A 13,303-nucleotide genomic window follows, 5' to 3' on the forward strand; every position below is an offset into this window, starting at 1 on the left:
TTCTGACCGACGGATTACAGATGGGAGGTTCCAACAATCCCCTCCTTGGGTTCAATTAATTTGCTAGAGCAGCTCACAGAATTCAGAGAAACATTTTAGTTACTAGATTAATGGTTTATTATAAAAGGATATAACTCAAGAACAGCCGGATGGAAGAGGTGCAGAGGGCGGGGTGTGGGGAAAGGATTCTCTGAGCACCCCTCTCCCCCTGTCAATAGTACTGAGCACTGACTCGACCAAGACACGTTCCACTGTGAGGGGCTGACCTAGTAAACGGGAGTTTGTTGGTTTGTGTCCCTGGGAAACGCAGAGGCACATCTTAACTGCAGCACAGCTGGATCCTGGGCCCAAGGATGCCATCAGGCTCGTCTCTTTCTCTTTGGATGGGTTTATATCCATCCAACTCTCTTCTCTCGCCTGTCAGCTTTGTTCTCAGGAAAGCTCTATTAATGTGGGTCCCAGATGGCCACCAGCAGCTCCTGGCCAAGTTCTTCTCTGTCCAAGTCATTCCAGGTAAAGTCTCGGGATTGAGTGCTATTTGTCCTGGATGAGGTCACATGCCCAGCCCTGGACCAGATTCTGTGACTCTGATTGGCCAGCCCAGGGTCATTCACCCACCTCTGTGTCAGAAGGCAGGGGAGCGGGAATTCCAAAGGGGGATTCAGATGGAGTATAGATGGGGAAATGGATGCTGGGCGGGCAGATACTACAGATGTCCACTGTGGTCACCTGCCATGCGCCAGGATGGGGCTCCGAGCTCTACAGCCACAGATCAACCCCTCTTCAAAGCATCCCTAGATTGCATTCATCGTCATTTTCCAGATAAGAAAACTAAAGCTTAGAGTGCTTGAGTCTCCTGGCCACGTTTCCACAGCAAGTACAGGGTCAAGCTGGATTCAAAACCAAGTCTTATTTCCCAAAATGGACAAAAGTTCCTCAGTGGTGCTGGCGCCTGTGAGCTACTCCACAGCCTTTGTCAGAGTCTGGCTCTCCCAGCACAAAGTCTGCTAATGGAAAGCATTAGCACGCGCACACACATCCACACACACAGTTCAACTAAGGTTATTTCAATTTGAGCCATAAGACGATGCCTCCCTTGTGATTCCTATTTATGACTCCAACAGAAATTAAGGACTCACTGTGGCCCCGTCTCCCTCCGTCCCTTCAGAGCCAAGGGACCATTTGATCTCTGCTCCCTTCATCATCCCCCCTGCAGCCACTTAGTCTGAAGGCAGATCCCTGGTTCCCATAAAGTGAGGCAGAGAACAAAGCAGGGATGAGAAGTGGCAGGAGGGGCTGAGCAACAGGGGCCGTGGGCCTGGCTTCTTCTCCATCCTGCCTGTGCCAAGGGCACGCGCTGGGCTACCTGCACAGCCTCGGCCAGGGCACTGCGCCTCTCTGTCCCAGGCTTCTCCTGAGTGGAAAGATGGAGGTATCAGGAGCTGCCTCTTGAGTGGCTACAAGGATTAAACGCCCCGATAGCATAGCGTGCTCAGAGGCCAGCGCGTGGTGGGCTCACAATAAACCAGCTCGGCAATACTGATGCAGAAAACTCGGCCTCTGTGCACCGGTGCCCAACTGAATCTTGGAGACAGAGTGTTGGGTGAAGTAGAAAAGAATAGCTTTATTGCTTTGCCAAGCAAACGGGGGCACAGCAGACTCGTGCCTCTCAAAACTGTGTCCCAACCCAGGAGGATCTGGTGAGGAGTTTTACAGCAGTGGTTCAAGGGCGGGGTTGCTGATAAGGATCAGGGTGAGTGCAGGGCCTGCACTCCTTTCATCTGGCCTCAGGTGGTCTCCTGATGAGCTTCTCTGGTTCTCGAGGTTGTCAAACTGTGCCCTTCTCTCTGGAATGAAGAATGCTTCATCCAGTAGTTAACATCTTCCCTTTGTTGGGGGTTTTAGCTCTGCAGAAGAGCTCAGAGATATTGTTATGTGTATCAGCTGAGATGGAGCCAGGGCCCTGCCCCCAAAGCTGTGCTGTGGTTTCTTTTGACTGGTCTTCCCTTGTCTCTGCACACCCTCCCTTCCCTGATTAACAAGCGCTTGAAAGGCTTCCATGCCCAGGAGCCCAACAGGGTCCTGCTCAGTTTCAGTATCGCCAGAGACAGGACCAGGAACTGGGGCAGAAGCGTGGCCTGGACACACAGACAGGAGAATCCCAGAGAAAGCGGGACCCTATGGCCAGGCAGAGACATTGCAGGCCAAGGAACCCTGCTCAATCTCTGGGAGAAAAGATGGACTTGGGGCGACATGTGCATACGGGCACCCTCTGCATGGAGGTCAGGCCCACCCAGCACCTGCCGCAGCCCAGACTTTTAGGAGAGCAGCCAGGGAACATGCGGGCTCTGAGAACACAAAGTCCCCCCTCTGACCTTTAAAAAGTAACAGACCCGGTCGGACGCCGCTGCTTCAGCCTGTTCCGTGTGGCCCACGCGGGCCCCGCTGCGGCCACGATGATCCACGGCTTCCAGAGCAGCCACCAGGACTTCTCCTTCGGGCCCTGGAAGCTGACTGCATCCAAGACCCACATCATGAAGTCAGCGGATGTGGAGAAGTTAGCTGATGAATTGCATATGCCATCTCTCCCTGAAATGATGTTTGGAGACAACGTTTTAAGAATCCAGCATGGCTCTGGCTTCGGGATTGAGTTCAATGCTACAGATGCATTAAGATGTGTGAACAACTACCAAGGAATGCTTAAAGTAGCCTGTGCTGAAGAGTGGCAGGAAAGCAGGACAGAGGGTGAGCGCTCTCAGGAGGTTATTAAACCGTATGATTGGACCTATACAACAGATTATAAGGGAACGTTACTTGGAGAATCACTTAAGCTAAAGGTTGTACCTACAACAGATCATAATAGATACAGAGAAATTGAAAGCCAGAGAACACATTAAGTTTTTTGAAGAAGTTCTCCTGTTTGAGGATGAACTTCATGATCATGGAGTTTCAAGCCTGAGTGTGAAAATTAGAGTAATGCCTTCTAGCTTTTTCTTGCTGTGGTGGTTTTTCTTGAGAATTGATGGGGTGCTTATTAGGATGAATGACACAAGACTTTACCATGAGGTATCTATTCTCATTTAATGAAAGTACTAACTGACATTGGGCTTGTTCATGTTGTTACATTGTCAGTCTGACAGTTTGAAATTCAGTAATGCTTTATATTATATGGCTATTTGTCTAACCTTTAAGATTGGGTGTGTCATATTCACTGTTGACTGCACAGTTATCGAAACATTACATCTTCTTTTCCAAAAGTTCTATGAGTTGAACATGTTTTCCAAAAGACACTCCCTGGTAAAGGGGAGTCTGATGCTTTTTAAAAACCTCTTAAACTTAATCTGTTTAAGAAAACTGTCCCTTAACTCTTACTTTTTTTGTAGTATGTGTTGTTTATGTAATGTCCTGATATTAGAAATACCAATCTCATGGCCTCCAGAAATTTGTATTATACAATTATTTTGATAGTTGTTTTAATGTTTGAAAGCTCTGTGCTGCATTTCAAGGAACTGTTAACATATGAAGTTTTTAAAAAAATAAGTGAAGAAAGTGGGGGGGAGGCTTAAATTGAGTCATGAAAATTCTTCTTGTAGCTTTATAGCAGCCTATCCTTTTTGAATGAGTTTTTAACGTCATATTTGTGATCATATAGAATGACGAATGAGAGAAGAAACCACCAGTATCAGTCAGGGTAATTGTAGTAATAGTCAACTCTCCTAACAACCCTATGAAATAGATGCTATTATTATCTCTGTTTTATAGCTGAGGCAACTAAGGCAAAGAGAGATTAAGTAACTTGCCCAAGTTATACAGTTAATAGGTGGCAGAACTGGAATTTAAGCCCAGTAAGATGTGATTGGATTGGTATTTTCCTAAATCCTGCACTTCCTTTTTCCTTTGAAATAACATGGTCACTGTGATGGATCTTTTTCTTTTTAAAAGTGATAGTAAAGTACTAAAAATAAGCTATACTTTACTCCCTCAGAAAAAATGAAATCTAAATTTTTAGAAATGCTTATACTTTAACTCAACAATATTGATTTTTTTTCAGAATTTATCCTCAAAAGATTCTTACATACAGTAACCCACAAATATTAATCAGGCAGCTGTATAGAGTTGTATATATATGAATATTCATGGCAATGTTATTGTTTATAATAGCTAAAGGGAAAGAAGGAAGGCGCTATAATGCCCATTGAATGAGCATTGATTAAATGGCCATTTTTTTCCTGTTGGCCTACAACAAATAGACTGCCAGATATTTCTCCAGCAAAGTTGGGTTTATTCTGGATCAGCAGAAAATTGCAATTCAGGTCTGTAACCATGGTGAGCCCTGTGCAAGTCCCCACACGGCAAGGGAAGGAGAATGCTTTTATAGAGAGGAAAAGGAAAATGGGAGTGCTATAGTAAATAGAGAATCCATGACTTTCCATTGGTTGAGTCCTTGCCAGGAAACAAGAGGAGTCTTTCTTTTTTCTGTTGGGCTCTGCTATGGTTGCTGGGTATGAGAGCTCCCCTTTCTAGTCTCCCAAATCTATTTAATAGAGGTTTCTGTTTATTAATTTTTTACAGTCCATATTGTAGAAAAATATGCAACCATTAAAATTAATGGCAGAAAGTTGTTTAACTGATTTGGAAAGATGTGCATATTAATGTTTACTTTTAAAATGCAAGTATGAATCTATATAAGATTTTATGTAGAGATTTCTAAATGTTAAGGATAGTGTTATCTATAGAGATTGTGATTGCTGGTGATTTATACTCTATACATTTATAGTATTTGATTTTTTTTAACAATGAACATTAATCTGTTTTGTTGATATAAAAGATTGAAACTTTAAGGGAGCATAATCTTGTGATTTTTCTTTTATTAAATAATGTTTTACCCAAAAAAAAAAAAAAAAAAAGAAGTAACAGACTCCAGTCCTGTAAATCCAACAGGATGCTATCAGCCAGCTTCTCCCTCCCATACTAGGACTAATCCGCTGACCACACTGTTCCCCGAGCCCAGACCGGAGGCCTTCTGATGGGGAAATATATATGTATTAATAAATAACTCTATATAAACACTACATATGTATCTACACATATATACATCTGTACACTGTATGTGTGTATATATACATACATATCATATACATATATTATAATTGTATTATACATAGATACACATATACACATAGTCAGATACTATATATTATCAAACAATGATCAAGAGATATTTGAACAAAACCTGAATGAAGGGAAGGATCCAGCCATTCACAGATCTGAGCTTCTCTCTCTTATGCCCTTCCTATGTGCTTCACTCATCTATAGGCAAAAATTTTGGCTGTCAGGCCTTGCTCACCCTCAACCTCTGTACCCTACTTTCCCCGTATCTGGGTCCACTTTACCCTCTCCCCTCTTACCCTTCCCACTCAGGCCCTCCAGTTCAAGTTTAAAGAGCTGTGACCAGCCTCGGTGAGTGACCCAAGTTTTCCCTGCTCTTGTGCTATTTGGATCTTGTGTTCCAATGCTGAGAACTCAGTTCCTTTGGGGAGGGCTTTTGTTTTGCCTTTGGTGGTCTCCCAAATCTCTGAGGCGCTGGGACCCTATCTTGCTTTTCTAAATCCCCTTCCTGGAGATGCCAGTCTTGACCGGACCTCTGTGAGAGCTGGCCCTCACTGCCTGAGTCTCCAAGTGCATGTTCTTTCCCTTCTCTACATGCACCCCAAAACTAAACCTTACATCTGTCTTAGCCTAGGGCTAGGGCTGCCATAACAAAATACCATAGACTGGATGGCTTATAAACAGCAAAAATGTATTGCTCACAGCTCTGGAGCCTGGAAGTCTGAGATCAGGACAGCAGCATGATGGGAACTGGTGAGAGCCCTGTTCTTGACTTGCAGATGGCTGCCTCCTGGCTATGTGCTTACATGGAGGAGAGAGAGAGAAAGAGAGAGAGAGAGAGAGATCTTTCTCTTCTTATAAGGACACTAATCCTATCGGATCAGCCCCCCACCCTTATACCCTCACTTAACCTTAATTACCTCCATAAAGATCTTATCTTCAAATACAATCAGATCAAGGGGTTAGAGGCTTCAACATACAAATTCTGGGGGGACACAAACATTCAGTCTATAACCACATCTAATACCAGTTCTTTCACCAAAATGTCAAACTCTGCCCTCACCCAATCCTGTACCAGTCAATCCGATACCTCCACCCACCCCCATGCCCTGATCTGCCACATGGCAAGCAGCACCTTGCCCAGCAGGAAGCATGATGGAGGCCACCTGTCTAAGGAAATGGCTGATGAAGAATTGACGTCTAAAAAAAAAAAAAAAAAAAAAAAAAGAATTGACGTCTAGTTACACTCCTGACTTCTGACCACCAGCTCCCCTTGACCTCTGGTCCCTAGGGTTCCCTCACACTCGGCTGCAGCCTGACATTTGGCCTTTGAGTCCTGTCCGCATGCTTGGCTTTGATCTTCTGGTCCCCGTTGGACCTCAGCATCCCCAGCCCTGTTGCCTGTGCCACTTGCCAGCCTCCCAACCACCTGTGGTCTCACTGAGATGACTTGTCTAGATGTCCTTTCCCACTGTTTCTCTTCCCAGAGCAGCCACGCCACCGTCCCCTGTCACACCTGCCACAGGTGTCCCTGTGGAGAGCATCTACACTGTCTCACCAAGAGGCTGGGGGACAAGCTGCTTCCCAGGATGATGGGGTGGGCGAGCCCTGCACCAACTTTATAAATAGAGCGTTCCTGTCTTCAATTATTATCATGTAGTCCATCATCAGAGACTATTTCTGGAAAACCCACACTGAGCCCAGTGGATTGATCGAAGGGTTCAGCTCTCATCTCAGGATTACTGCATGGACATCATCTACAAGAAAATAAACAAACATGCAAAGGCACAGCTTAAGAGAGTCATCTCCAGCCCTTGCCCCGGGAGGTGAAGCCATGCCCATTCAGGGCACGAACATCCCTAAGTCATAACCAAGAAAAAAAGAGAAAGAAAGTGAGAGGATAATAGTGAAGAACAGAAAAGGAGGAGAAAGCAAATGGAGAGGAAGAAATAAATACATGGCAAAACGTGGTGAAGCTTGAGCTGGTTCACTCTGTGTGACCCCACCCCCACCCCAGCCTCCATACAAATGGGAGAGAATCAAATTGTCAGGATGTCAAGATTTTTACTTAGGAATCAACCAATTTCATATATAAAGAAGTAGATTCACATCAGCCTACAGTTAGTCAACCAGTTCGATGCCAGTGCTCAAGAGATTTTAATAGCAGTCAACATTTATTTAACTTGATATGGGCAGTAACGGTGCTAAATGCATTATGTGTATTATTTCTTTTAATCTGCGTGAAAACTTAGGAGATAAGAACTATGATTATTGTCCACTTTACATATGAGAAAATATCTTTTTATCTATTTCCTGGCCATGAGGAAATATCTTGCCATGATCACCCCACCACAAAAAAAAAAAAAAAAAATTCTATCTGACTCCAAAGGCTAGCTGTTAACCATTCCATTTATTTCTAAATCAGGCTCCAGGGAATATTATCATTCACCAGAACGTGAGTAAAGGTAGGGAAGGAAGATTTAAGTGTATAAAAAGAAAGTGGCCACAGCAAATGCTGAGAGATACAGGTGGATTTGGCACATTCCTAGTTGAAATTCGGATCTTTATTCCTAAGCAGTCAAGTTCGAAATTCAAATTCCTGACACCTTCTTTGACTGTGAAAATGTTCACTTTCTTCAGAACCAGAAGATTCGTTCTGGAATGCCACTTCAAAAGCACTGTTTTCTCCAACTCAAAAGGATGCTAAAGACCCTCTTTCAGGACGTTATCTTTTTGAGATAAGCAACCTCATTGTGAAAATGAGGTGTTTCCAATTTTTGGCTCCCATATAGCCATTTCTGGGATATAGAGAAATGTTTGTCAGCAAAAATCTGTGGGCCAAGGACTCTGGATACATATTTACCTCCTCTGTGGTTGGGACTCCGGGTCCCCTGGTCTGTCACTTCGTAGGAGCTGCAAATCCTCTGAGAAATAAATTCAGGGTGGCCACTCACATCCTGTGGATTTGACTTTGTGCCAGCCATAAAGGAGAGCTAACTGACCATGCAGCCCAGGAGGAAAGCCAGGGAGAACTACATTTATGGGATCCTGGTTTCAGAGGGTCATAAATCTCTTAGGCTCCTCAGACACAGAATTCCAAATGAGGCTCCAGACCCACACTGTCTACCACGATCGCCATGGCCACATGTCCACTGAGTGCCCACAATGTGGCCAGTCCTTGGGAAGAGGTGCTCTCTGTGTGAAATACACACCAGATTTCTAAGACTAAGGATGAAAAATTCATTAACTCATTAATGATCATTTTTGGTCACTATTTGATAAGTTAAATAAAATACATTGTTAGAATTGACTTCACTTGTTTCTCTTTACTTTCTTAATGTAGCTACTATAAAATTTTAAATTACATATGTGACTTGTTTTCTGTTTCTGTTGGACAGTTCTGGTCCAGACACTCAAACCACTGAAAAGATCCTGCAACTTACTAAGATCTCAACAAATCAGTGTACGCCAAAATTACACGATTTACAGAGCAGCTTTCTATGAGAACGACCTGAAGACTAGCAGAAAAGATTTTCCACAATTAAAGACATAAAAAAGGAACCACACCACAACGAGATGTTAGGAGGGACAGAGACACAGTATAGTTTGGACCCACACCCCTGAGTCGGCGACCCACACAAGGAGGAACATTACAATCTCAGAGGTCTTCCCCCAGGAGTGAGGGGGCCAAGCCCCACCTGGGTTCCCCAGCCCTGCACTGGGAAGAGGAACCCCCAGAACAACTGGCTTGGAAAACCAGCAGGGCTTATGTTCAGGAGAACTGGAGGACTACATCAAACAGATAATCCACCCTTAAAGGGTGCATACAAAGTCTCACACGCTCCGAGACCCAGTGCAGAGGCGGTAGTTTGAGAGGAGCCTGGGTCAGACACTTGCTGATCTTTAAGAGCCTCCTGGAGAGGCAGGAGGAACCTGGGACTCCCCCAGGGGACATAGATGTTGGTGGCAGCCATCTGAGGGCACTCACTCTACCATGATAACACCAGTGCTGGCAAACACCATTTTCGAATCTTCCCTCTAGCCTGTTAGTGCTGGAGACCCAGCTCTGCCCTCCGGGGGGCCAGCGCCAGCCCCAGGACCCCCTGGGCCACACAGCTAACCATGTAGGAAGCCTACCCTGCCCTCCAGTGACCCCATAGTCATTGCATGTGGCCTGGTCTCACAGCCAACCAGGCCAGGAGCCAGCCCTGCCTACCAGCACACCTACAGTAGTCAGCCCACCCCACCCCAACAGAAGGGGGCACACAAGCCACACAGGACGCACCCCTAGAGCATATAGATCTGGTGACCAGAGGGGAGGGTGCTGCTGGGCCCCAGAGAACATCTCCTACATAAGCCCTCCCATCCGAGATTGGGAAACATAACTGACCTACCCAACACATAGAAACAAACACAGAACAGGGCAAAATGAGGAGACAGAAGTATATTTCAAACAAAGTAACAAGACATAGCCTCAGAAGAAGAACTAAACAGGGAATTCCCTGGTGGACCAGTGGTTAGGACACCGTGCTTCCACTACCAGGGGCCCAGGTTCAATCCCTGGTAGGGGAACTAAGGTCCCACAAGCTGCATGGCATGGCCAAATAAATAAATAAATAAATAAATATTTCTTTAAAAAAGAAAGGAGTGCAATATTTTAAAAAAGAAGAAAGAAGGAAAGAAAGAAAGGGAGGGAGGGAGGGAGGAAGGAAGGAAGGAAGGGAGGAAGGAAGAAAGAAAGAAAGAAAGAAAGGAAGGGAGCTAAAGAAAGTGGAGATAAGCAATCTACCCAATAAAGAGTTCAAAGAAATGATTAAAAAGATGCTCACCAAACTCAGGAGAAGAATGGATGAATACAGAGAGAATTTCAACAAAGAGTTAGTTCCTAGAGGAAATGCTTTCAGCTTTTCACCAGATTATGATGTTAGCTGTGGGTTTATCACATATGGCCTTTGTAACATTGAGGTGTGTTCCCTCTATCCTGACATTGTTGAGAGTTTTTATCATAAATGGATGTTGAATTTCATCAGCATCTTTTCAGCATCTACTGAGAAGACCATACCATTTTTATTCTTCAGTTTGTTAATGTGGTATCACGTTGATTGACTTACAGACATTGAAACATCCTTGCATCTGTAATTCATCTCCATCTTGAGAAAGAACAGAGCTGGAGATATCACACTCCCTGGCTTCAAGCTATCATACAAAGCTACAGTGATCAAAACACTATGGTTCTAGCACAAAAACAGACACATAGATCAGTAGAACAGAACAGAGTCCAGAAATAAACTCACACTTTTATGTTCAATTATTCTATGACAAAGGAGGCAAGAATATACAATGGGGGAAAGACAGCCTCTTTAGTAAATGGTGTTGGGAAAACTGAATGGCTACATGCAAAAGAATCTAATTGAACTACTTTCACCATGCCCAAAAATAAACTCAAAATGAATCAGACTTAAATGTAAGACCTGAAACCATAAAACTCCTAGAAGAAAACAGCATTACATTCTTTGACATCAGTCTTAGCAAAATTTTTTTGTATATGTCTCCTCAGGCAAGGGAAATAAAAGCAAAAATAAACAAATGGGACTACAACAAACTAAAAAGCTTTTGAGCAGCAAAGGAAACTATCAACAAAATGAAAAGGCAGCCTACTAAATGGGAGAAAATATTTGCAAATGATATATTCAATAAGGGGCTGACAGCCAAAATATACAAAGAACTCATACAGCTCAATATCGAACAAACAAACTTAATTTTAAAAAAAAAACTGATTAAAAAATGGTCAGAAGACCTGAATAGACATTTTTCCAAAGAAGACAGATAGCCAACAGACATATGAAAAGATGCTCCACATCACTAATCACTGGGGAAATGCAAATCAAAAACAATGAGCTATCACCTCACACATGCCAGAATGGCCATTATCAAAAAGACAAGAAAAAACAAGTGTTGGCCAGGATGTGGAGAAAAGGGAACCCCTGTGCACTGTTGATGGGAATGTAAATTGGTTCAGCTACTATGCAAAACAGTATAGAGGTTCCTCAAAAAATTAAAACTAGAACTACCATATGATCCAGCAATTTCACTTCTGAGTATTTACATGAAGAAAACAAAAACACTAATTGAAAAAGATATATGCACATCAATGTTTATTGCAGCATTATTTACAATAGCCAAGATATGGAAGGAATCTAAATTTCCAATTGGTAAAGAATTTGTGGTATATATCTATGATGGAATATTAGCCATAAAAAATGAAATCTTGCCACTTGCTACAAATGGATTGATCTAGAGCGTATCATGCTCAGTGAAATAAGTCAGACAGAGAAAGACAACATATGATCTCACTTCTATGTGGAATCTTAAAAATAAAACAAGAACAACATTGTAAAGCAATTATACTCCAATAAAGATATTAAAAAAAAACAGCTTGGACCTGAGATCAGAAGAGGCAGGGACACCCAGGGGAGGAAGAAGAGCATGTCCAAGATAAAACTCATTGTTCTTTGTCCCCCCAAAAAAATAAAAATAAAATTTAAAAAAATAAAACAAGCAAAACAAAACAAAATGAAAACATACAGATACAGAGAACAAACGTGGGGAGGGGGAGGTGAAATAGGTGAAGGGGATTAAGAGATACAAACCTCCAGTCATAAAATAAATGAGCCACAGGGATGTAACATACAGTGTAAGGAATACAGTTCATAATATTGTAATAACTTTGCATGGAGACAGATGGTTACTAGACTTACCGTGGTGATCACTTCATAATGTATGCAAATGTCAAATCTCTATGTAATACACCTGAAACTAACATAATATTGTGTATCAAGTATATTTCCATTTTTAAAAACTCATTGTGTGAGCCCATATCTCCAAATAGCTCTGGTTTATTGAACATGCAAAGCCCCCACTCTTCACTTCACCACCAATCCTGCCCCTTTCTACTTTCCTAATTCTCTTTATTTTATTTTTTTAAAATCATATGTTAGGGCTTCCCTGGTGGCACAGTGGTTAAGAATCCACCTGCCAATGCAGGGGACACAGGTTCGAGCCCTGGTCCGGGAAGATCCCACATGCCCTGGAGTAACTAAGCCCATGAGCCACAACTACTGAGCCCACGGGCTGCAACTACTGAAGCCTGCGCACCTAGATCCTTTGCTCTGCAACAAGAGAAGCCACCACAATGAGCATCCACTGCAACGAAGAGTAGCCCCCGCTTGCCGCAACTAGAGAAAGCCTGCGCGCAGCGATGAAGACCCAACGCAGCCAAAAATAAAAATAAAATTAAAAATAAAATTTTTTTTAAAAATCATATGTTAAAGGTTTATACATCATTTGTCTTCTATTATCAGTAATGATATAAGGAATTTAAAAACAAAACAGAATTGTATTCAATGTAAACAAAATTTGAATCTATTTTCTTCAAACACATCAATGAAAAATTTTAATCATTTTTCCTAAACTTTCCAAAAAGTTCTTTTTCTTCAAAAATAGGTAAAATTATCTATTAAAGTTAAGGCAATGTAAAATTATACGTAACGAATATCAAGTTTTAAAATCAGATGTACTTAAATAAAGCTCTTTTTAAACTTTTTCAAAAGTTAATTAAATCTTTGAAATGATTCATCTAAATATAAAATTATTTATGATTCTGGCATTCACTATCTATCTAAATGTCAATGTAAAGAAGAGTATGGTGTGTTACAGTGTTATATCTAGACATACATACAATATTGCAAAATGTTCCTCAGCCATCTAGTGCAATGTTTGTGAATCACGGCCTAATTGGAGAGTCCTTCTAATTGGAACATGAAAAGAAGAAAGAAAATGGGTGTCGACACTAGGGGAAATGACACTTTGCTTTGCAAGACTCTGCTGTATTCACGTGTTCTGAGAGAGAGAATTTGACAAATTAATTACTCCGTCTTCAAGGGAAAATTTGACAACTTAATTAACTTCTCTTTTCCTTTACCAAGTGCTTCTGCAACTCAAATCCTCCTTGTCTCCCAAAGCAGTGTTCATCTCCAAAATCTGCCGTGGCACAGCCTACAGACCTGGTTACCTTCCAACAGTCAACTGTTATGTTGAGGATGGAAGATAAAAGTTATGAAGGAGTGTTTCCCTGGAGCCTGAAAGGTGTTAGTCATGAGATTGGATGTTTAAAGGATATAAATCACTAGATGCC

At 42.5% G+C, this 13,303-nt stretch overlaps 1 protein-coding gene across 1 annotated transcript; it reads left to right on the plus strand.

The window, feature by feature from the left end:
• Positions 1-2,456: 2,456 nt before the first annotated feature.
• Positions 2,457-3,084, plus strand: LOC133098681 (TIP41-like protein). Its single transcript, XM_061202081.1, is given in 2 exon segments — positions 2,457-2,858; positions 2,860-3,084. Coding segments are annotated over 2 exon segments (627 nt in total).
• Positions 3,085-13,303: the final 10,219 nt, after the last annotated feature.

Source organism: Eubalaena glacialis, chromosome 1 (assembly GCF_028564815.1).
Source record: "Eubalaena glacialis isolate mEubGla1 chromosome 1, mEubGla1.1.hap2.+ XY, whole genome shotgun sequence".
In the NCBI taxonomy this organism is placed as follows: Eukaryota; Metazoa; Chordata; class Mammalia; order Artiodactyla; family Balaenidae; genus Eubalaena; species Eubalaena glacialis.